This window comes from Epinephelus fuscoguttatus, linkage group LG6 (assembly GCF_011397635.1).
Source record: "Epinephelus fuscoguttatus linkage group LG6, E.fuscoguttatus.final_Chr_v1".
Taxonomy (NCBI): Eukaryota; Metazoa; Chordata; class Actinopteri; order Perciformes; family Serranidae; genus Epinephelus; species Epinephelus fuscoguttatus.
The window spans coordinates 43,275,787-43,301,985 of record NC_064757.1 but is presented as its reverse complement, the minus strand read 5'-3'; the positions used below and the strand labels follow the sequence as shown (position 1 = coordinate 43,301,985).

The following is a 26,199-nucleotide window of genomic DNA, read 5'->3' as shown; positions in this document are numbered from 1 at the left end:
TCAGAGTCAGAAAGTTTTCTCCTTCAACGCAGACATCACTTTAGGCCAGACAGATATATTTTAAAGAATGAATCCATGAAGAAAAAGAGGTGGCTGTTGAAGTGAAGTAATCCCTCACACCAACGAGACAACTCATCTCTCGTGATCAGCAGCTGTGAAAAAAATTGAAGGGAAACTTTTAGCATCAGTGCCCCGACTGTGTTTGTTTTCTCCGACGGATGGAGGCGAAATTAAAATTGAATGAAAGGCGACAAGTCAGAAGTGAAGAGCTGCCATTACAGAGCAGCCAGTCTCACTGTGGTCCCGCTCCCAGTGGGGACAGATTGAGACGAGCCGTCACAAAAGGCAGAGAAATGGATTCTGCCAAACGGGAGAGAAGCACAGCTGTTGAGTCACAACAAGGAGAAAACCATTTGTCCTTCGGGCTCAACATCCTGTCAGCACAAAAAAACAAGGACGGTGTTTCATCCAGGTTTGTTATAGTGAGACTGTCCCTCCACCCAAACAAGAGCAGAGCCAACTGCCCACACAAAAAAGAATACAAGAATTTAAAGGCATAATTCAGATTTTTTTGTAGTGGGGTTGTTTGTGGTGCTCATCCATAGATGGTGTATTACATACAGTAGATGTCAGTCAGCACACCCTCAGTTTGGAGACACAGGCTGGAGTCTGACATAGAAGCTAAAGGGGCGGGGCTTCTGTGAAGTGCTGTAAAGTTGAGTGGACTCGAAACACACATTAAACACACATTAAACATGACTTAATAGCAACAATGTCAGACACAGTACACAAATCAGCTTCACTATAAAGCCTAGTTCACTTTACACGATTTTCACCCCGATTTTGCGTCGCAGAGGCTATCGTAATCTTTTGAGTGTTCATACCTGGCGACGTGTGTTTCTGTAATCGGGAGTCTCGCCAACTGCATTATGACCTGTGTGTGCACACCACAAGATTTCTCCACCAAGCCCTCGCCGACAGAGCCCCATATAACACGGTGACGTCACCAAACTATGTTTTTTAACTTGGAGACGACACATCGTAAAGGCATGGGTATTCTTCCCTGTGTTGAATCAGATCTGCCTCCAGGGCCTGGGTCCAAACACAACGCGCTCCCGTGATCCTGTGGACGCTGCCATTGTTGTTGTTGCTTGCCGGCTTGTCAGTGTTGCCAGATCTTGGGAGAGAAACAAGCAACCAGGGCTATGGAAACAAGCCCAAAACAAGCGACTATCATGCGTTTAAATAACTTATTAGACGGATATATATAGAGGAAGGTGATGTTTAGAGAGCAAGCCCAAATAAGCAACTCCACTTTAGAAACAAGCCCAACGTCGCGGCTAATGGCAACCCTGCGGCTTGTCCTCCTCACATTTCTTCCGTCCTCCTGCGTGCTGACGTGGGACGTATCCCGCCTCCCATTGGCTGATGCTCTTTGTCAGTCGTGTCACACTTCTCCAGTTTTCTAGCATGCCAGATATCCAGTCCCAGTCACAGACGAGGGGGCGACTTGCTCGTAGGCTTGTTCACACTTGAGGACTCGTCGTGGCAGACTATCTGCCGACTCACCTCCGACCCAAGGTGGCTCTCAAGATCCTCTGCGACGTCAGAATCGCGGTGAAAATCGTGTAATGTGATCTAGGCTTAAGGTGCAGCATTCACAGACAAACACTTGTCTTTATCTGGACACATTTTCTCCACAAATACAACATGCTAACATTATTAGCACAAGCCTATGGCATTTTACATTGTATAAAAATAGCCTAGTGGCTAGCGGATATTTCCTCTACTACAGCAATATTTAATATTTAATGGCATTTTATAAAAAAAAAAAAAAAAAAGCCTAGCAACAAGCAGAGATTTCCTCTGCTCATGAAGCCAGGATAAATCTCACAGGACACAAGACTTAAAATGCTTTTTTGTGGAGACTTTACTGTCTTCACAATTTATTGTTTCTTATCTGTGAAATTCAAATTAAAAGGGTTTCATATGTCACAAACCTAAAAATCAGTCCTGTCAACTTGCAGGGTGTACCTGCATCATAATTTGCAAACTAAATTTCACTGTTACTTGAACGTGTCGAAGCTGACAATCGAGAAGAAGGTTTATCTGACACTGAAAACATAGATAAGACAAAAGCTCATCGGCAGACGAGAGTCTGAAGGGTGGAGATAGAGGTGGTGACCCGTTTGTATATATTTATAGATCTGTGCTTTTTTTTTTCATAGAAGAAACTTCTGAATATGTAGTTTTAATGAACAGAGATTAGTTGTTAGGGGTTTAATTGATGCCAGTATTTCATCATATATGAGGTTCCTCAGGGCACCTGTGGAGGAGAGTTTGTCCAGGTGAGTAACCAGTCTGACTGATTCCCTGTGGCTCTGAGATGACCCCTGGTTTGTAGAGTGTACCTCCTGTAGCTGGCCTCTGCTCACTGACTGTTGGTTTTGTTGCCGTAGCTCCGCAGGTCGGCGCGCTGTGTGGATTGACACTCCTCCGCGGCCCCCGCTGCTGACGAGGCGCCCCTCCCCCCACCCGGCAGCAGGAAACCCCGGGTACAAGGGGCTTCCCCGACAACCAAATCAAACCAACCCACTCACTCTCTGCCTCAGACATGCTCCTCTTACCTCCCCCGTCCTCCCCCTTCCTCTGCTGACTGGACTTCTCTCTGGGTCACCATGAAATTCTGGTCCATGTCTGTCACCGAGCACATAGACTAAAAGGACAAAGTGACTACATTACCCAGCAGCCCATGTCCACACCTGTGCTTTTAACTACAGGGGCTGACCCCTCTCTGGTGATCAATTTGCATTGGCTCAGAATGACATCCCATAATTTCATGTTGTAAAAACGGTGTTAATTGAATTAATCTGACGTCACTAATCAAAATTCCCCGAAGCTGATGATGTCAGGGAGAATTTAGTGGGGGTTGTCCTTATCTGTATGTGGTCTGGACCTGGGAGTGACGGTTCCTTCATGGCGTGCCTCTGGGAAACAGCTTCCACTGCTCATCTGCACACGACTGGACAAACTAATCACTGAAGTAAATGAACACATGAATGATACAAAATTACTGGTCATTGACCAAAGAGCGGAAAAATCGTCGCCATTGTTTATCCAAACATGTTATTCCTTAGTTATGTTTTATCTCTATGGAGTCTCGAGCATGCCACCGCAGTAATTCAGGGTGTAATGACTGAGCCCTGCTGCTGCTGCTGTGAGTCGCATCTAATTTAGTTTGTAGGTGGCGCTCTGCGACCACCTGTTTAAATTAAAGACAATCATCTCTAAGTGAAAGCTAATCAGAAAATGGAAACCAAATGTCAAAGCAGGTGACAGATTATTTAGTGAGATGGAATGTGACACGACAGACAGTAGCTGTAAGTACATCAATGCATTACGGCTGCAACAATTAATGGATTCATTTAATAGTCAAAAATTAGTCCGCAACAATTATTTGTCATCACATTTATGCACAATATGCAAAGTGGCAAAGCGAGCGTTTCTTTGGAATTTAAGTATTAATAATGAATTTAAAGGTATGTTAATCCTAACATAGTATCACAACCAGGTCTTACTCTGAAGTCATCAAAATCGTGCGCTTGGGGAGTGACTTCTTGCGTCAGACACTGAGCAAAAAAGCCATCCTTTAACGTCGGCATGATACGCGGCCAGTTGCCGTTATAGTTTAGCAGCGGCTGGCAGCATCAAGGTGAAACACAGTGGGACAAGATTGAAAGTTAAGGTGGCAAAAGTCCTAGTGGGGCGGGCAGGAGTGGTGGTGGATGAGTCCAACAAACACCGACTTTCACCCGGGACGACGTGTTGAAGGAAAAACTTGTGGTGTTGTTATTTTGAAAGAGACTGTATGCAAACTGTACATGTCCTGTGAAAACACAAGTGTATTTTGAAAACAGGCAATGCATGTAACAGGCTGAAGTTGACACGGCGTCCCAGAACGTCAACGACCAACACACCCAGGGTACCTTGCATGTTGTAGCTGCACATGGAAAGTCCATGACCAGATTTTGATATGTGACGAGGTCGGAGTGAGAATGTGTTGACTTTTAAGCTGCCTTTGAATCCAACACTCACCTGAGCAAAGAGCGGATACTCAGCTGCTCAGCCGTGTCTCCATATCTGCTGACGCAATTAATTATTAGATTAGTCAGTTGAAGAGAAAAATAACCCTCAACAATTATTTATCTGTCCTGTCCAATGAAAAATGGCCAAAATTCGCTGATTCCAGCTTCTGAAATGTGAAAATTAAAACGTTATAATAATTTAAATTCAAGTTTTAGGTCAAAAATGAAAAAGCGTCCTTGGCTTTGAAAATTTGATATTTGGTATTTTTCACTATGTCTGACACTTTATTGACTAAAAAGCAGCATCACTTTTCTCGTGCTGTTCTTAGACACCGCTTTGAACCCTGGGCAACTCGGTGTGATTTCTGTCAGAAACACAGGAATAATGGCAATGAGCAACTTGATAAGAAACCTACAAACCTACAAAAAAAAATTAGATTTAGAGAAAATTTTAAGCTAGGGAAAAACTACAATAACAATCACTATTACTTCTCATAATTATGACACAGAATTTTATAATTTTTAAGCATTTTTCCAGATCATTTCCTTTTATTTATTTCTTTTTTTCCCCTACAAATTTCTTGTTTTTAATTTTCTCTTTTCACTCATTTCTTGCAAGTTCTTTGGGTAATTTCTTATTTCTTGCCTCCCCTGTTTGCTCAGGTTTCAAAGGGTTAAATTAAAAATATTTACATGCAGCTTTTTTATTTATAATCTAACAGTTTAAGTAAAGATTATTATCTACTGTTGAAAAGGTCTTTATGTAATTTCGCGGCACACTTGTGACTCCATAGACTCAGTTGCAGAATGCTGTTTATGTTATTGAAGCTGACAGTTTAAATGTTCATCTTATTGAAAAGTCCAGTGTAGAATTTAAGGTATGACTTACATTTTCTTATGTGGCTTCAGTCCGCTGACCCTGCAGCATTACTGCTGCTGAACACGACTCTGAAAACCATTTATCTACTTTGACTCAAGGTTTTTGCCACAAAGTATTTTTTAAGAGAGAAAAGTCATTTAAAGGCTTTTTGTCAGGTTTCACTTCAATTCCCGATTTCATTTGTTTTGAGGTCTCCAGGTTCACAAAGCAAGCAAAACTGAGAGGCTGCGGCGAAAAGTGCCGGATTAAAAAAGTTTACTCTTCTAGCAACCTTTGACAAATCACAGCAGTCAGAGTGGTGCATTATATTACCCAGAGGTCCCAGGGGCAGAACATGAAGGTCCTCAGTCTCTGGTCATGGAGGAGGAGTGACACGGGACAAAGCCTGTGTCTCTCATCGGCTCCTTCGTTTGTCTTCCACCTCTTCCATCCTGTTCAGCTTTCACTACGGTCTCTACAGCAACAGACTGCTGCACCACACGCATCGCTCCTGCGCTCACATTACTGCTGATGTCTCTCACGCAGGCGGATGAATTGGAATTTGAATACTGCGTATATCTGGAATTAGAGACTTCACTGTAACCTCCTCTCTACGAGCTGGAGCTTTTTTTTCCTGCTCTGTGTCAGCATTACTGTCAGCCTCGCAGAAAATAGCCCTGATTTAATCTCTGCTGGCTGTTGCTCATTGGGAGACATCTTTGAACCATAATGGCGCTGACTCCAGACTGATGAGACATTTATCAGCATCTAATATTTGGCGAGCTGAAGAATAAAGATAATGTTTCACTGATAGGCCGTGAGCCCTCACTACTGAGCTCTGCTGTGTGGTCTGCAGTCTGTTCCCCCTGTTGTCCGTCTGCTTGACTGTCCCACAGTGGGCACCCCTTAGCTGCTCCCGAGAACAAACAGCCTTCACTTTCTTTCCAGGGTGGCGTTCTCACTCTCAGATGTTTATGTTGTCGTTGTCATCTGCTGTCACTCTTCTTCTGCTGTCGTTCTCCCATGGCTCGGCCTCCAGTCATGGCAGGAGTGCTCCCCACAGGAACCCGGTGTGGAGAGACTGTTTCAGTCAAACATAAACATCTGACCGACCCCGCAAGAGTGAAAATACTAGCATGGCGCCCCAGAAAACTGCAGAGCAAGCTGCCTCTTTAAAGCAGGATGACTGTTTTACTCTGTCTTCAAGTAGCATAGCTAATGCGTGTGCACGGTTCCCTGCCTTTCCCCAATCTCAGGCATTCCTGAGCCAGTATTTCTCAATCTGCAAATGTCTCTTTGTTCCAAAGTCTTATTTTAATCTTTAATCTGGCTTTTTGCTCCCGAGTCATTGCCATGCTCTCATTTTCGTCCTGCGCCGTAATTGATAACACACTAATCTGGCGTGTTCCATCGCCTCCAGCCACTGATCTGCATCGAGAGTGAGACTCCGGCCGGGCGGCAAGACGCATGCGCTCACGTCTACTCCAGTTCCTCCTGTCAATGTTATGAAAGATCCTGCCTTGTGCATGAGAAACTCCCCTCTCCCAGAAAATCACGGAAGCTCTCAAATTTCCCCCCTCCTAGCTCATTCGGTCAGATCAGTGGGTTTGCCTAATAATTAGCTGTCCAACCCTGCTGCCTGTGTGTCTGTGTGCGAGCGCGGGAGGTCAGCGTGGTCACGCTCAGTCTGTCCTGTCTCATCCTGTCCGTCTCTCCAGAGGAGGGCCATCAGGACGACAGCAAGGGGAGGCAGGAGGAGAAGGAGGAGGAGGATGTCCTGGACAGGAAGAAGTGCCAGGCTGCGCTGGCTTCGCTCCGACACGCCAAATGGTTCCAGGTGAGCACAGCTGGGCTGATGACACAATCACTCTCACTGTCTTTACACTCTGCCAGCCGCAATATTCAACCTTGTCTCCAAACATTACATTTGGATATACTTTGAAGTGCAACAGGGAATATGTTTTGAAGGAAACACGGTCACATAATAAAGACAGGGGTTTAGAGCTCAGGCTGAAGAGCTGAAGCTGCTCCTGTATCAGCTGATCGGCAGCAGATGCTTCATACAGGCATCACAGTTGTTCCAGCAGACTCCTCGTCACTGCTGCTCAGATACTCACAGCAGATCCTTTCCCACCAATTCTGTATAACCATTAATGCCTATAAATGGTCAGTCCTGTGACGCAAGTTTTTCTGACTAAAATAAACATATCTGTAAATGTTCATGTCTGCAAAATATTTGTCTTCTGTTCTTCCTTCAGTATCAACCAGCTGCAGCTAAAGCATAAATAACCACTTGATGCTTAAGTTCAGGCGCTCAGAGCACTTTGTTAAGGTTTGGGAAAGACTGGGATTTTGTGATGAGGAGACAAGACGTGTATGTTTATTCATATTGAATCAAAACTATGATCTTCCCTGAGGGCTGTCACGGTAACTGCAGTATTACAAAACCTTGATGTTGATAAGCCAACTGCAGGAGATGGCAAGCAACCGCCACTACCGCTATGTTCATGCTTCATCGCTATGTTTGCACCACGTACTTACATCTCAGCATGACAAGGTGCTGAGCGTCTACTCTGTGATGAGCACTACATGTTGTAGGGTTCTTTTTTTTGGCTGCAGAGCATTTAGAATTATTCAACTTTTGGTAAAATGCAACCGGCAATTATTACTATTATTGCTTACCCAGCTGTCCAATCACAGTGAAGGAGGGGTGGGGCATTTAACCTCACAGAAAAACCAACCATCACATAACTGAACAACAATGATAATGGCTAAGAAATGAATACTGAACCCACAAAGACCAGCGAGTCCGTCCTCTCTCCCTGCATGCATCAGACTTCCCTTTATCCAGAGCAGGTCCTCTACCTTGTCTCGACATTTTTACCTTTGTATGCTGCGCCCCTTATTGTGCCTCATTGCTCTGCTATGTTTTTCGTTTTACAGTGGCTCATAGGGTTTTTATTTGTTTTAAAACTGTCACATTTGTCCTTTAAAGAGCAACAGCATGCCTGAAAATAGCCTGACATTAAAGCTTATTTACAAAGCACTAAAATCAGGATAAATACATTTGTATAAACAACAAATATGGCGGTAGTACCACAAAGCGCACTGTTGAACCACCCTTAATCACTGCAGAGGGAATTCCTTCACCACGTCAGCTCTACTTTCCCAAAGTGGAACCAAAGTGTTTTAATACACTGAAAGCATCAATCCTTTTTGTCAACCCACTTAAGATAAAACCACGCCCACTTTTGCATGATGAAAGCAGGCTGTCAGACGTCATGATTGGCTGTCAGACTATTGCTAACCAGCACCATTTAAAAAACACTGCTGCTAGCTTGCTTGCAAGCCCACCCTGCAGTCTCTCAGCCTCACTCCCCACCGCTCACAGACTACAAAGCCAGAAATTTAGCCGATCTGGGAAGGGGTGGTCTGGGATCAGACTCCGGCACTTGGATTTGCGCAGGCTGAACTCAAGTTGCACAACCACTGAGGGTCTGTCTCTGCCAAATATGACAACTGCATCAGCTTGGAAAAAAACAGTATGGGTGGTTATAGGGAAACTTTGCTGATTATCAGCCAGCTTTGTCATCACTGTGATGGCAGTGTGTGCATATGAACAGTGTTTGGCTTCCTCCTGTGCCACCATGGGGCCCCAGTTCCCCCACTCAACTGCAGGAGCTTCACACTGAGATGACAGAGCTGGTTGGTAATCGGCAGAGTCTCCCCTCAACAGCTGTGGCAACTCGAATTCAACCAGCAACATAAATAAACACATAGACATGGAAACAAGACACGTAGATGGATGAAGGAGGTGGAGGGACATCACAACCCAACATCCTGCCTCTAAGGAGAGAGATGAGAGTTTCTCAGTGTTTTTTGGAAACCGTTTTGCTGTTCAGAACTACTGATGAATTCAAGCCGTGCCGTTTCACAGGGTGTCCAGCTATAGGCGCCACTGTGAGCCAGCAGCTGACTTGCTGCATGCCTCAGCAGAAGGCTGGCAGCCAATCATTGGGCCTGATGTCTGGCAGACAGCTTTCGTCAGGCAGAAGTGGGTGTGGTTTAATTTGAAGGGGATTGTTGGACAAATGATATTTAGGATGTGCACCTCCATTTTGAAAATACACCCACCATTAGGGTTGGGTACCGAAACTCGGTACTTTTTGTACTTGGTACCGATTCACATTGGCACTACTGAGTACCGATTCACTTAAAATGAATCTGTGCCAAATTTCGGTAACTGAGGTGGAGGCGGAGCGAGAGCGCATCACTCGCACCTCAGACTCAGCAACAATGGCGACAAAAAAAATGTGCAGACAAAAGTTAACGTGCAGCACTGTTCCTAAATGTTCTCAATAAAATGTTGAAACTGAGAAGTTTAGACTTTAAAAAGTACTGAAATAAGGTACCCTTTGGTACCGGTACTGAATTCCAGATACCGGTACCGTATCGGTTCAATTATGAACGGTACCCAACCCTAACCCACCATCCACTTCAACCACTTCTGTACAATCTCTGCATGGTACAGACACATCACAGTTCCTGGACTGGAAACTGAGCATTACCCAGGTATCAATTACAAGTTTTCCAAAATTCATTCATTCATTTATTTTCCATAACCGCTCATCCAGTTAGGGGTCGCGGGGCTGGAGCCATTGCCATGAGGCAACAATGCTAACCACTGCGCCACCATGCTGCCAAATTCTCTGAAATGCATTTCACAAAACACTTCTTTAGTCGCACATGCTAAATGGAAAGGTAGATGGATTTGCACCTGCACAGCTCCTCTCTAGTTTCCTGACGCCTCAAAGTGCTTTTAGACTTTGCGTCACATTCACCCATTCACACACACATTCACACACTTGTCACCGAGGCTACCATACAAGGCGCCACTTGCTGCTCTGTTTTTATAGACATTCACACACCAATGGCACAGCGATCAGGAGCAATTTGAGGTTCAGTATCTTGCCCAAAGATACTTCATAATGCGGACGGAAGGAGCCGGGGATCCACTGATCTTCCGATTAGCGGACAACCCGCTCTGCCTCCTGAGCCACAGCCGCCAGACACATGACTAAGTTGGTTTCAACGATAAAAGCAAATGCTATGTACATGATCGTATGTGAAATGTGACTAAAAAGGTAAATGAAGATTGCAGCAGACGAAATGTGATCAATAAGGAGACACAACGATCTTCACATTAATTCATGAAACAGAATTGTTTGTCCATGATGCATCCACATCAGTGTTCTTTTGATTATTTCTTCTTGCTGCGGCCTCTCCTTCTGCAGTGGTTTAATGGCACCCGACTCTTCACCTTAATGTGCTCGACTTCTAATATTTGCAGTAGTGGATGGAAAGGATCATTGATTAGCATTTAGATTTGCAGATTTTTGGGCAGCTTTGGTTAAAATTTGAGCTACATTCAGATGGATGAATTTGTCAAGTATCCAGCAGTCAGGTGTGCAAACGTCACAACAATATCAGCCGTCATGTCAGAGCATAATGAATGTTTGTAGATTAAATATGAATAGTGAAGAAGTATTAGGGAGAGAAGAGACAGTGTGGAAATGTTAACCATCTGAATATTGGACAAAGAACATGGCAGAGCGGGATGAAACTCCGAAGGTCATGATGAGATTCAAACCAAATCAGGTTTGAGACGAGCTGCAACTCGTCCTGACTGAACTGAGAGTTCTTCCATCGCTGAGGAGGCAGACGAGAGCCAAGGTCAGGTGAAGCAGCGAGCAGCTTCCCTCAGGGAAGGAGAGCTGGATGCCAAATAATATCAGAGTGAAGGGCTTCACCGTGGAGTGAAGGTGAAGCAGTGAGAGCAGGATTCAGTTTCATCACACTCAGACGGGACTAATACAACCCGAGGACCTTCAGCGATATAATAACTGCAGATACGATTAGTGGCGTTCATCTCATCCAACATGTCTGTGAGGTTTAAATGAAAGCACCTGGATTGAATTACACACTTTATTGTTGGGAATAGTCATTCTGTGCAAATTGGAGTGTCAATAATCACCAGCGCAATTTGTTTTTGATGCTAATGTCATAGTCTTCAGTCACTCTTCTCCTCATATTCTTCAGGCCTTTCCTTTTAGTTTTGAGGAAACCTTGAGATGAGGGTTATGAGACACGTAAAGGACAAAACTTGGTGAAATCATTGCATCTTGGTTACCAGAGATTTCGACAGGGTTTGTTAGTCCATGCACATTCACGTCACTAAGTCACAGAGATGTCCAGTGAAACATTTGTCACATGAGGTCGACCGTATAAGAGCACCCTCCTGGCTTCAGAAGTGTCTGTTGTCACTATACTGAGGCAAAGCATAGAGGGAGAGTAGAGCTACAATAAATGTCTCGAACACAGAAATCTACTTAGAGTATTTCACAGCTGAGTGCAGGAGGCAGAGGCCTTAACAAGGAGGGCATTTATATATACATCTCATACTGCACTGTGCAGCAGGAATGGAGTTCTGACACAAAACCACAGAATATATGAAAAATAAAACATCCAGAGCGACTCAACGTGATTCAGATTAAGAGGAGACTTTCAAGAATGTTCAAATGTAGAAACAAGGATTGGGAGAAGTAAACTAAAAGAAAAAGACTCTCTCCTTAATATATTTTATCATGTATGAATATTCATGTCAGGATTCTAGTTCATAAGTTTATTAAAAACAACAACACGTGTCATGAAGCCACCAGTGAGTTTGTAGTGCACTTATTTTATGCACAGAGTAAGAACGTTTGGATGCACATAGTAATGAATGAGGCCTGTTGTCTTTAGCGAAATATTCTGAATTCTAGGCTTCATACCAGTATTTTATTCTCAACAGAAAGACTTCAGCTGTCTCAGCTGACTTGGTCAATCCATGTGAAATTTGGCACAGTGGTAGAGGGTCATGGGAGGATGCCAATGAAGTAATATTACATCAGTTGGCCAAAGGGGGGCGCTATAGCAGCCCATTGAAATGTCAAACTTTGAATGGGCATATCTCATGCCCCGTATGTGGTAGAGACATGAAACTTTGCACAGAGATGCCTCTCCTCATGAGGAACACATTTGCCTCAAGAACCCATAACTTCCGCTTATATAGATTTTCCACCATTTTGAATTGTTTGAAAAACACTTCAAATGGATCTCTTCCTAGGAAGTTTGAGCGATCTGCATGAAACTGGGTGAACATAATCTAGGGAGCAATATCTAAAGTTCCCTCTTGGCAAAAGTTGGAAAACTTCCTAAAACTGAGCTTCTATAAGGCAATGAATATTGCGGAGGGCGTGGCTCATCACATAAAGGTGTAGAACATCTCAAGGGTTTCACCCATCACCACGCAACTTTGTAGGCATATGACCACACATAATCTGAGGGGACCCTCCATTATTGAGCCCATCAAACAAAATGGGGCGCTAGAGAGCTCATTTCTTATCTAGGCCTAACCGCCATATGGATTTTTACTAAACTTGGTAGATATGTAGAACAGGACGCCTCAAGGTGACTGGAGAAATTTAACTCTAATTGGCAACTGGGTGGCGCTATAACAACAGAAAAATGCTTCAAAATGGCTAAAATGCGACCGATCGCTGTGGCTCCCCCTGTGGACCAATGTTGGTGTTGTTTCTAATGTTTGGTATGACTAAGTCATGGTATGGTATGCTGTACATAATCACGGAAACTGTCAGTGTGTCATTCTGTCAGTCAGTCATTCTGTCTGTCCCACGTTTTTCTACTCACTGACGTGGTCAATCTATGTGAAACTGCACATAGGCATTGAGGACTGGCATAGGTAGAAGGTGACAAAGCTACCAATGGCTATGGACTAGTGTTTATTATGAAATAAATGAAAGTATTTAAATTAACAGCCACTGAATACTTGATATTGAAATTTACAAACCACAGTGTATATCTGCAAATTGTTTTACTTCTCAACCATGTATCTGAATTAATTTGTTGTGATTTCACCTCTTTGAGATAAAAATACAAAATTTCTTGATTTGCAGTTTCAAAGGATGATTTTTTTCCCCCTCCTTTTCTCAGTGTTTACAAACTCAAATCCAAAAATTCAAGTCTCAGGATTTCAAAACAGTATTTTTGGGTTGCTCGATTTTGGTTGATCAAATTCAGACCAGAAAATTCAAGTTGAAAAATTTCAAATTGAACATCAGATGCAGTCAGATTGTACTCAGACAGCACGAACTGGACTTCTCATTGGAGCCCTGTTGCTCTCCCTGTCAGTCGTCTTTGGGTTTCAATTTCCAGCCACTTTCTTGGGTCACATGTCGGACACACCGTGTTTTGATAGGCCAGAGGTCGGTGCGATTTCATTCAGGCCTGACAGCCTCTCCTGTCTTGGGTAGCCCTTTGAATTTTTTTTATATAAATTTGAATCACAGCAACCTGAATCTATTTTTTTTTTTTGAAATTCTGAAACTTGAATTTCGGATTTGAGGCAATGAACATTCAAGTCAATTCGATTCAAGTCAGTTCATCCATCCATTTTTGTAACAAAGGGTTGCCAGGAGCTGGAGCCTATCCCAGCTGACACTGGGTGAGAGGCAGGGTTCACCCTGGACAGGTCACCAGACTATCACAGGGCTGACACATAGAGACAGACAACCATTCACACTCACATTCACACCTACGGACAATTTAGAGTCACCAATTAACCTGCATGTCTTTGGACTGTGGGAGGAAGCTGGAGCACCTGGAGGAAACCCACGCTGACACGGGGAGAACATGCAGACTCCACAGAGAGGGGCGACAGTGCCAACCACCACACCACTGTGCTGCTCCAGTTCATTTCAGTTCAACTTAATCCAATTCAACTTAATTCAAGTCAACTCTGTTCAATTAAAATCAATATAATTCAATTCAACTTAATTTAATTCATCTTATTTCAGTTCAGTCCAGTACTATTTTATTCAGCTTAATTCAGTTTAGTTCAATACAGCTTAATTCAATTCAACTTCATTCTATTCACTTTAACTCTATAATTCAATTCAGATCATTTCATTGCTCCTGGAGGGTTATTGTGGTGCACCATTAAAGAAAAGCAACAAACATCAAAGAAACGTTCAGTACACGACATCATAAAACAAATCAACAACATTGTAACAAACAAAAACTCAAGAGTCAACCAGTAACAGTAGGAACATCACGTTTACAGTGCAGTGAATAAAAAAGTGCCAGAAGTGGAATGGAAGTGAAATTCTGAACCAATACGTGATTTTCAAAGTAAAATATTTTAGTGCTGTGAATTCAGTAGTTTTTAAACACTCACACAGTTTATTCTCCTCAGAGGCTGAGGATAAAAACAGTCTCTACCAGCGCACACACATTTCTTTTCATTACAAAAAGAGCATTATCAAGTTAAATATCAAATTCAGTCTCTCTCAGTGGTTCAGCAGCATATTCAGATTTCAGGGGTCAAACTGCCTCTTGAAGCACCGCAGAGCTCTCTGAGTCTGAAACGTGTCGTGGCTGTGTGCTGCTCTGCTGACTGCCGTCTTGTTGAAATGCTCTTTGTGCTGCCACTAAGTTCTGTCTGTCTGTCTCTCTGTCTGTCTCTCTGTCTGTGTGTCCCCTCAGGCCAGAGTCACAGATCTCAAGTCTTGCGTCATCATCTTGAGGATTTTCAGAGACATGTGCAACAGACTGGCTGGGTGGCAGCCTCTCAAAGGATGGGTAGGTGACGGACACAGAATCAGAATGGGACGTCAAGTCCTCACATTCAGCAGAAGATGAAGTTCAACAAACTGTGAAGTTTACAAACACTCCAGCGTTCACTCCGTGTACTCAGACAGAATGGGAAACAGAGTTTTATAAGTTTATGTCCTGGGCGGTTAAACAGCGATCTCTGCCTGGTCTGTGTGTGTGTGTGTGTGTGTGTGTGTGTGTGTGTGTGTGTGTGTGTGTGTAAAGGATGAGCAGTCAGCTTTGTGTCCCAGGACCAGAATCATGACTGGAATTGATTTACTTTATGCTGTATTGAGCGTCCTCTGTCTGTCCGCCCTCTGCAGCCTCTGGAGCTCATCTGTGAAAAAGCCATCGCCACCTGTAACCGGCCGCTGGGTCCAGGTGAAGCCCTGCGTCGGGTCATGGAGTGCATCGCCTCAGGGATCCTGCTGCCAGGTCAGTGTTCAGTCCTTCACCGCGACCTCCAAGCTCCATTTGATGTTTGCATTTACACTCTGTTGTCTGAGCCCGAGGCGAGTTTAACATTGTTTGTGAACCCGGGGTTACTGGCCATAAAAACTGTGGTGAAATTTAGAGGCAGCAGATACAGAGTTTATAGAGAGATATAAACAGAGGTGAGCATGTGCAGAATGTGTTTCATGTTAGGAGGAAAATTCAGGTTTAATCTAATGGATCTTCTTTAACAATGATCCAGAGCAGGAAAAGAAAAAGAAGTTTCTCTGTGAGTTTTAAAATCAGTCTGATTAAAATCGCCTGTTCTGTGTGTTTATGGCTGGAAGGCTCAGAGTGGAGAAACCATGCAGCAGTCAGATTTGTGCAGATAATATCATCGACCTCAAAGTGGTTCTGGCAAATTGTCAGATGACTCAGTAAGGAGAGGCTGAACTGCTGACCTTGACTGGAAATAAAGTTAGGCAGTTTGAGGAGTTGAGGAAGTCCTGAGGAGGCAGAGCTGGAGGACCTGGTGGACGTTCCTGCTCTGTGAGGTCGAGGGCAGTGCCTGTGGACTGCCACACAGGAGGTTAAAGAGCAAGGGTGAGCCTCATCTGTCAGGGTGTTTCAGAGTTCAGACTCTGAAAGCTTGTGTGAAGGTGCTGGAAAAGAGCGTCACACTGATGGATGAAACAGAGTCAGGAGGAGTATTGTTCTGGTCCTGGTTGTGTTCCAGTAGGCGTTTTTGGACCGGAGGAACTTTTCCATAGCTCCAACACCCTTTTTTGTTGCGTATGAAACGAACTAGAAATGATCATAGTTCTTATAATGCCATTTTAAGGGACTTTTGTTAGCCCCTGTTTTAGACTAGGTATTCTTCCAACACAAGAGGTACCACGTGTCATTGAGGTGTATATTGATTGGTTGAACATAGCCAACTGCCATTAAAAAATAAAAAAAAATGCCTTGTAAGCCACATCCATCCATTTTCATCTGCTTATCTGGGGCTGGGTCGTGGGGGCAGCAGGCCACACACAACCCTCTCCCCAGTAACACTTCCCAGCTCCTCCTGGGAGACCCTAAGGTGTTCCCAGGCCAGATGAGATATATAATCCCTCCAGTGTGTTCTGGGTCTGCCTACCAGTGGGACGTGTAAACCACAAACAACACATAACACACCTAACAGCTCGTAACGAAAACAAAATGGCAGAAAACACAGACAAATGGACTTATAACGAAGTCCAAACTTTACCAAACATATATGGAACTGATAGGCTTGCTCGGTATACCGGTACTAAATTGGTACCAGGGTACTGATGCATTTAAAATGGTACTATACAGCGCTTGGATGAGACCGGTACTTTTTTTTTTTTTACGTCGCTGCGTGACGTCACCGCATTGTAATTTGAGCCGAGGCGAGCAAGCCGGGGCAAGCAGGCGAGCGAGTGAGCGAGCAGCGTGGAGCAGCAAACGGAGCAGGAGTCTGGCGACAGAAAGAGATAAAGGAGAGAAAGAGAGCGAGAGACAGGAGCAGAGAGAGAATGGCAGCTGCCGCAACTCGTAGATAAACCAGGTGCGCGAAGTGCTATATGGAATTACTTCGGCTTGAAAACAAATGAGCATGGTGAAGCCATTAATACCGATGCACCACTGTGCAAACGGTGTTACAAAAACATGTGTGGCCAAGGGTAGAAACACTTCCAACTTGGCAAAACACTTGAAGGACAAGCACCCAGACCTGCACAAGGAGTTCAGAGAACGACAGGTAATAACTTATATACCCATGGAAAAAAAAAAAAGCCACATTCAGTGCTAAAAGCAAGCAACGCCAGCCCCCTTCACTCTCCACAAAAGTAGCTCTGGAAAAAAATTTAAGCTGCATTGCAATTACCACTTTCTCTGGTTTAAATAGCCTATTTATATTATATTATTTTATTTTATTTTATATTATTATATTATATTTATATTTATATTCTCACAGTGATTTTAAAACTTTTTGCCATACATGTAGACATGCTGATTAACGATAAATTGGTCCCTTAATTATTTTTTTTCCAGAGCTGTAAATGCACACATGCATGATCTTTATGAAGTAACAAACTTTTACATACACATTTAGCCATTTAATATGTTATAAAGACTATCGAAAAGTATCGAAAATTATCGAAATACATGTTGGTACCGGTATTTTGGTATCGTGACAACACTAGTAACCGAGTAGTTCCAATTGGCGGTTCAACCAGAAACCAGAATTAGTGTATGAATTCTTGAGTTATGGCAACAAATGTGTGACCCTGACCTTTGACCTTCAACCACCAAAATCAGTTCATTCTTCCATGTGGATGTTTGTGCCAAATTTAGGGGAAACTCCCCCAAGGCCTTTTTGAGATATTGCGTACACAAAAATGAGACGGATTCAAGGTCACAGTAACCTCTGAACTCTGACTAACAAATTCTAATCAGTTTATTCTTGAGGCCAAATAGACGTTTGTGCCAAATTTAAGGTAAACTCCCTCAAGGCCTTCCTGAGACATTGTGTTTCACGAGAATGAGATGGATTCAAGGTCACAGTAACATTTGACCTTCGACTATGAAATTCTAATCAGTTCATTCTTGAGTCCAAGTGGACATTTGTGCCGAATTTAAAGTAAACTCCCTTGAGGCCTTACCTGAGACATTGTGTTCACGAGAATGAGACGGATTCAAGGTCACAGTAACCTTTGACTATGAAATTCTAATTAGTTCATTCCTGAGCCCAAGTGGATGTTTGTGCCAAATTAAAGGGAAATTCTAAGGCCTTCTTGAGATATTGCGTACACAAAAATGAGACGCATTCAAGGTCACAGTAACCTCTGACCTCTGACTACCAAATTCTAATCAGTTTATTCTTGAGGCCAAGTAGACGTTTGTGCCAAATTTAAGGGAAACTCCCTCAAGGCCTTCCTGAGACATTGTGTTCACGAGAATGAGATGGATTCAAGGTCACAGTAACATTTGACCTTCGACTATGAAATTCTAATCAGTTCATTCTTGAGTCCAAGTTGATGTTTGTGCCATATTTAGGGGGAAACTCCCCCAAGGCCTTCTTGAGATATTGCGTACACAAAAATGACACGGATTCAAGGTCACAGTAACCTCTGACCTCTGACTACCAAATTCTAATCAGTTTATTCTTGTCATCAGGGACTTTTGTTAGGGGGGCACCAGGGCTGCATCTCATGGGTTAGATTAAAGTTTGGTTTCAGTTTGAATCATAAAGTTTGATGCGGTGGATCTAATTGGCAGTGAAAATGGTGTATTCTAGTATTCTCCACTAACAAGGGCTCATGAGGTAATGAGACACCACAGGCATTAAAGAGGACCTATTATGCTCATTTTCAGGTTCATACTCATATTTAAGGTTTCTACAAGAACATGTTTACATGCTTTTAAGGTCCAGTGTAGGATTGAGGGAAATGTATTGGCAGAAATGGAACATAATCTAATAAGTGTGTTTTCTTTAGTGTATAATCACCTGAAAATAAGAATCCTTATGTTTTTGTTACCGTAGAATGAGCCGTTTCTATCTGTGTAGACAGTGGGTCCTCATCTATAGAGATCACCATGTTACAACGCCATGTTTCTACAGTAGCCCAGAACAGACAAACACTCGCTCTAGATAGAGACACCCGCCAATCTGCAGCAAGCAGTATCATAAAAACACTGATTTGTAAAGTTTCAGCTGGTTGCAATCTGCAGTCCTCACCTTTATATGCCACTAAATCATCCTAAATCTTAAACTTTAAACCTTTAAAGGTCAAAGAACACTTTATTTTCCTCATAATGTCTGTGCTGGAATACCCATATTCACCCTCCGTCTCAGATGCTGCATTTAGCACCCGTCTCTTTAAGCCCCCTTCCCAAAAATGCGTAATCTGCTCTGAATGGTCCCTATTGGCGGGTCTTCCGCATCTCGGTGTCTCTGCACCGTCATTGCAGCTGTGGGATAACTGCATTGGAGAATAAAGGCACTTTTTACCCAGAAACAATCACCAGTAAAAGCTTCTAAACACAACTGAACAAGTTATGATTATGATCCAACATCTGGGAGGAAGTAACAAGTGACGTTAGCATATAGCTTCATGTACTGTAGCAGTGTAATATGATATTAATATGAATACTGGCAGTAGCGTGCTTGGAGCAGATGACCATATAAAGTCCAGTACACTGACGTCATACTGTACTCGGAGTAGAAAAACCTGTGGGAAACAGAGTGTTTAGATGGTCTGAAGCCTGAGGTTTGTGCTCTCAAGGATCACACTTATATACGTTTACGTCATGATTTGAAACTATGGCCTCGTCATTATGAGCACCTGACATTATAACATTATATATTTGACAGAAAATAAGCAGAAGCATAAGATGTCCACATTAAAAGTAAAATAAACGGCTGCTTTTATGGCAGCAGGACATTGAATCACACGCAGATGAGTCCGTTTTTGTGTGTTATTTTGGGACACTAACGGGCCCTCCTGGAGGCAGAATATGTTATACCCTCTGTCTGATGCATTCAGCACTTTTAATCTTGTAAATGATGAGATCCATTCTGCCTGAAATGAATATGTGCGAGCCGTCATCAGTTAAGAGTCGACCGTACTGAATGGATCCAGTAATCAGACTCTCCGCTCAGAGAGCAGTGAAATGAAATTACCAAGTTTGACGCTGAAATTATAATCAGCAAGGACACTTGAAGAGCAGCGAGGCCCCTTCTGTTCAGTAAAGACAAAAATGTGTTGTTGAATTTAAATGAGCAGAAATGTGAATCTGTAATTTGACCAAGTATTTAAAGTGATGATCTGATGTTTGTGATCAGCGACTGATTGATCAGTGCATCCTTTATTAAATGCATGGTTACTGCAATCGCACATTTCCAGTTCATGAATGAGATGAAGTGACAGCAGCTTTCTATCACTGCTGAGGTCTTCTCTCAGCAGCTTCTCAGCCCCCAAACCTGGGTGATTTTTAGGGACCCAACGCTTTTCCAGTGGCTTTTCAGCCTTGAGCGTCTTTTTTTTTTTTTTAGGGTCCTGTGTCTCTTTTTCAAGGGACCGTACAGCCTTCAAACATGGGTGATTTTTAGGGATTTGTCACTGTTACTTCTGCAGCTTTCAGCCCCTAGCATGGCTATTTTTTAGGGACCTGTGGCTCTTCTTTCAGCAGCTTTTCATCCCTCAAACATGGGTAATTTTTAGGGACCCATCACTGTTTTTCCCGCAGCTTTTTAACCCCTAGCATGTGTGTTTTTACGGACCTGTGGCTCCTCTCTCAGCAGCTTTTCAGTCCTCACACATTGGTGATTTTTAGGGACATATCACTACTCTTCCAGCAGCTTTTTCAGCCCTGAGCTTCTGTTTTTTAGGGTCCTGTGTCTCTTTTTCAAAGAGCTTTTTGGCCGTTATATATGGGTGGTTTTTAGGGACCTGTCATTGTTTCTCTATCAGCTTTTCAGCCCCCAGACCTGGGTGATTTTTAGGGATCCATCGCTTTTTCCAGCAGCTCTTCAGCTCTGAGCGTCTGTTTTTTTAGGGTCCTGTGTCTCTTTTTCAAGGGACCTTACAGCCTTCAAACATGGGTGATTTTAAGGGATTTGTCATTGTTACTTCTGCAGCCTTCAGCCCCTAGCATCGGTGTGTTTTTATGGACCTGTGGCTCTTCTCTCCTTGCAGCGTCTCAGCCCTCACACATTGGTGATGTTTAGGGACCCATCACTGTCTTTTTAGCCCTGAGTGTCTGTTGGGTTTTTTTAGAGACCTGTGGCTCTTTTTCAGCCTCCAACTGTGGGTGTTTTTTAGGGACCCATCACTGTTCTTCCCGCAGCTTTAAGCTGCTAACATGGATAATGTTTAGGGACCCATGGCTTTTTTTCTGGTGGCTTTTCAGCCCTCAAACATGGGTGATTTTTAGGGACCTGTTGCTGTTTTTCCTAAAGCTTTTAAGCCCCCAGCATGTGTGTTTTTAAGAGACCCATGGATCCTTTTCCGGTTGCTTTTCAGCCCCCCAACGTGGATGTTTTTTAGGGACCTATCTTCTTTTTCTAGTGGCTTTTCGGCCTGTGGCTCTTTTTCAAAGGGCTCTTTCGCCCCAAAACATGGACGGGACCTGTTACTGTTTTTCCAGCGGGGATAGTGCCACAAAAAGCACTTGTTTAAGACTGAGAGCTTGTTGCATTTCCTGTAGAGCTTGTGCCAAAAGCAGGTATTTTAGCCAAAACATGATCTTTTCCTAAACCTTAGCACATCTTTACAACAGCGTTGTTAAAATGGTATGGTAGTGTACAAATGTAACATATCTGTGGTTTGCACAAACGTACAATGCCAACATTTTTCCAGTGATTAGTTTGTGCATTTTCAGCTGTTTCCATTGTCTTTTGTTAATATTTGTAAAAATCCAATAAAGAAATTCAGTAAATTCTGCCTGCCATCCAGCTACATTATGACCTGTTAATTTGTGAAATAATACAGAAGCTCAAACTTGTTTTTAGAAAAGCTGTCTCTGACTTGAGGGCAGCACGATGCGACGGTGCTCAGTGTTCCACTTTCTCTCTGCGCTGTCACGTCCCCTGATACCTAATAAAAAAGGAGTCAGCCCAGGGATCAGCAGCGAGCAGGCAAATAAACTAAGAAGCAGAAACATGCACGGAAACAGTTTTTTATTCTCAGGAGAAACATTAAGAAACATCTTAAGTGAATGTGTTTTAGGATAACCTGGTGTTTGGCTGCAGCCTCTTAATACACACAGTGTCCCAAAGATTCATGGCCTGGACGGCAGACTGTGGAGCGTCAGCAGTGATGCAGTGTAGTATCACCTGCACTCAGTCTTTTAGTACTCTACAGTGCATTAATTGGGGTGCACGTCCCCTCAGGGCTCCTGAAGAGTCCCAGTGGATTCACAGCAGCATGAATGATGGTTTAATTTAACTATTACATGTTTTTCATTCAGCAGAAGTTGGTGGTGGAGTACGCAGTATTTTAGATTTTAGACACGACTTTCTAAACTGTGTAAACATTAACCCTCTGAGGATTTCTTTTTATTGTCGAGCAGTTCAAGTAAAAATGTTTCCTGTTTTTCAGATTTATTTTTCATGTTGTGGGAAACCTTCAGTTCCCACGTTTGATCAGAGCAGAGCAGCCAGTTTGTGATGATGTGATTGGATTTTTTAAATGTGGTTTAGGGTTGCCCTCCGCATTAAAATGGCAGGTTGTTCCTGAAAGCCCTGAATCATTGATGAGTTACTGCTGCAGTCAGAGTGTACGCAGCAGGAGCCAGTCAATTATTTCCTCGTGTTTTCCTGTCAGGAGAAATTAGAGTGGGTTCAGAGTGTGTGTTGCTGTTCGGAGGTCTTCTCCTGTCTGAGTCAGAGCCCGCTGTGGTTTTTATTTACAGGAGGGCCAGGAGTTCACGACCCCTGTGAGAGGCAACCCACAGACGTCCTGTCTGACCTCAGCGCCCAGCAGGCGGACGCCATCACACACAGCGCACAGGTCAGTCCACTTCACCCGTCAGCACCTTCTGCTGCTCTCAGTGACTTCTTCCTCTTCTTCTGCAGTTTGTAAAAAAGATCTTAAAGAGGCAGCTCAGATTTTGAAGTGGGGTTGTATGAGGTAGTTATCTGTAGACAGGATATGACATACAGCATGTGTCAGTGCAACATGGAAGCTAAGCAATCTGCTGCTGTGGAGGGGTCAGGAAACAAAATGTATTTTAGCCACAGTCCTCTGCAGATAATTCGTCTCCTGGTAAAAACCTCCTGAACAATAGAAACTGAAGGAACTCTATTTTTAAGTACGCTGATCTGATGTTAATTACATTACTGCTGTAGCAGTAAGATTACAGTAATCCTAGGATGAATTGTTCCCCATGTCTTCATCCTGGAATCAACTGGAAATCCAAATTTTGAAAATAATACTTTAAAGAATGTCTTCCCAGTGGGGTGTGCCTCCAGACAACCTTGGGGGGTTTGCGTCTTCGTCACCCATGATGACTTTGCACCCCTGAAAGAAACAGTGACTCTCCAGCGTACTTACAATGGGAGTCCATGGCTTTGTTAGACAGTCTGAAAAGCATCCAAGGCCCTCTGATTATAAGTTGAAAATCCTTTAATAATACAGGGTTATGGTGATTGTCTGTGTATTAATAAAGAATTTTTGACTGATAATCAGAGGGCCTTGGATGCTTTTCAAACTGCCAACCAAAAAGCATGGACTCCCATTATACTGTATGTGAGATGAGATGACAGTTTTTTTTATTCTGACTGTTAATAAAACTTCTGTCCTTGTTCTGAGTGAAGAAACTTTTATTTCCTGGCTCCAAAAAAAGTATATATTCTACAATAAAGTGAACCCCAGGCTGGATTTATTAAAAACAGCTCAGAGGTTTTAAGGTCCAGTGTGTAGGGGGATATATTGGCAGAAATGGAATATAATAAAATAAGTATGTTGTCTTGAGTGCGTAATCACGTGATAATGAGAATAATTGAGTTTTCGTTACTTTAGAATAAGCCGTTAATATCTACATAGGGAGCGGCTCCTTGTCGTCCTTGTTGCACCGCTATGTTTCTACAGTAGCCCAGAACGGACAAACCAAACCCTGGCTCCAGGTAGAGCCATTCTCATTGTTGTGCCTGCTCTTTTTACCATCTTTTCTTAAAAAACCTATAAAGTTAATCAGTCTTTGTCGTCTTTGTGCAGCACTTCAAATCAAGCACTTCGATTGGCTCTTAAACACCACAGGAAACAGTGATGTCACCGCCTCAGTGAGACAATAAATTACTCTCTCTGTCCCAGCTAAACGTGTAAATAAAACTGACACAGTAGAAACGGAATCGAACGTTTTTTAAAAATCATATTGTTGCAGTCGAGTGGGCGACTGCGGCTCAGAGGTAGAGCAGGTCGTTGACTACTCAGAAGTTCAGCGGTTTGATCCCCGGCTCCTCCAGCATGTATTCTTGTATCCTTCAGCAAGATACTGAACCCCGTCTGTTCCCAAAATACCGATAATAATTCCTGTTTTCACAAGAAATTTAATGTCTACATACAGTCTCTTTCAAAATAAAAGCACTATGTCGGTACAACACTGTGAATTGACGTTATTTTTCGTTCAACAAGGAAAACACGCGGCTCCGTTTTTCCAACACATGCACGTGGTTGGGTTTGGGAAAAAAGAACAGGGTTTGGCTTTACAATTGTAGGGGACGCATACACCAGCCTTTTCAGGGGAAAGTCGGTGGTTGTTGGACCCATCCACCACCCCTGCCGCCCACCCTGCTCGGACTTCCACCCCCTCAACTGTTGTTGTACCACAGTGTTTTCCCAACACCGCTGGACGCCATTAAACAATAGTGGCGTCTGGCCAACTTGAAAGGATGGCTTTTATCTAGGGCTGTAGTCTCCTGGTCGACTAGTTGATTATTTGGTTGCTATGCTCTCGTCCGGCCAAATTCTCATTGGTCCAATAATCGTTGTGTTACTGTCATAAGGAGAAAAGTGCTACATCAACAGCTTTCCAGGATTAATCCATTATTTCCTGTGGCGGGGGGACAGGCTAAGTTAGCTGTGAAAATGAGGGTGTTTTCAAAACACCCCCGTTGTTGACAGGAAGTTGAACTCGCCCACCCTCACACTTAGCGTTGCGTTGACGCAGACCTCCTGTCTGTCTCTGTAAGCTGAAACCATTTCCCTCAGTGGAAGGGTGGCGGACACCAACAGACTCAAGAAACTGATCCGCTAGGCCAGTGACGCTGTGGGAATGGAGTGTGACTCTCTGATGGTGGTGTCAGAGAGGAGGATGCTGTCTAAGCTACGAACTATCTTGGACAATGTCTCACACCCACTCCACCATGTGCTGGTCAGGCACAAGAGTACTTTCAGTGGGAGACTCATACCACCTAACTGTACCACTGAGCGCCACAGGAAATCATCCCTGCCTATGGCCATCAAACTGTACAACTCCTCCCTCTGAGTGGCCCTGAGACTTTTTCACACCCTGTCAACCTGTGCAATAATTTAATTTAACTTGCGCAATCACCCCATTTCACCTTGACTGTATATATTCTGTTTGTGTAAATAATCTTGTTTAGGTTACAATATATGTGTGTGTATATATATATATATATATATATATATATATACATATATATGTATATATATATATATATATTAATAATTCCTGTTTATTTTAACTATGTATTTGTAAATACTCTTGTTAAATTTCTTATATTTTCACATATCTTTCCTCTCTTGCAAGGAGCACCTGTAACACAAATAATTTCCCCTCGGGGATCAATAAAGTATTTCTGATTCTGATTGAAACGAAACGAAGCTTGTATTTACTTGTATTTCACAGATAAGAAACAATAAATTGTGAAGACAGTAAAGCCTCCACTAAAATAGCATTTTAAGTCTTGTGTGTGATTTATCCTGGCTTCATATGAGCAGAGGAAATCTCCGCTCGTCGCTAGGCTAATGTATACCATGTAAAATGCCATAGGCTGGCGCTAATAACATTAGCATGTTGTATTTGTTTGGAAAACGTGTTTAGTATAAGACAGTTGTTTTGTCGGTGAATGTTGTGAGTTGTAATGGAGCTGAATTATGTGCCGTTACCTTTGTTAAATGTTGCTGTTGTCCCTGGTTTTATATGAGAAGAGAAAAAGATCACGCTAGGCTAATTTATATAATGTAAATCGCCATAGACTTGTGTTAATAACGTTAGCATGTTGTATTTGTGGGGAAAATGTGTCCAGATAGAGACAAGTGTTTGTCTGTCAGTTCTGTGATTTATAGTGAAGCTGATTTGCTTACTTGTGTTTGAAATGTGTATTTAATGTGTGTTTAATTTGTGTTTTAAATCAACTATATAAATAAAGTTTGATTTGAACCAAACTTTACAGCACTTAACACAGTCCTTCTCCTCCGACTAGTGTTTGCAGAGTGACACAGACACACCACCGCAGAAGTAAAAAAAAGTGCAGATTTTTTTCCCCCACGACTAATCGATTAGTTAAAGATTATGTGCGACTTTAGTCGACCAAGATTTTCTTTGGTTGACTACAGCCCTACTTTTATCTTTGGTGTC

At 43.0% G+C, this 26,199-nt stretch overlaps 1 protein-coding gene across 1 annotated transcript in view; it reads left to right on the top strand.

Annotated features, from left to right (window-relative positions):
* Window positions 1-26,199, top strand: part of LOC125889685 (spermatid perinuclear RNA-binding protein-like) — a 140,264-nt gene that overhangs the window by 76,286 nt on the left and 37,779 nt on the right. Inside the window, exons 6-9 of the mRNA XM_049577728.1 lie at window positions 6,663-6,781; window positions 14,548-14,643; window positions 14,979-15,090; window positions 22,510-22,607. Coding sequence (XP_049433685.1) covers window positions 6,663-6,781; window positions 14,548-14,643; window positions 14,979-15,090; window positions 22,510-22,607 — 425 coding nt within the window. The remainder of the gene's footprint in view (window positions 1-6,662; window positions 6,782-14,547; window positions 14,644-14,978; window positions 15,091-22,509; window positions 22,608-26,199) is intronic.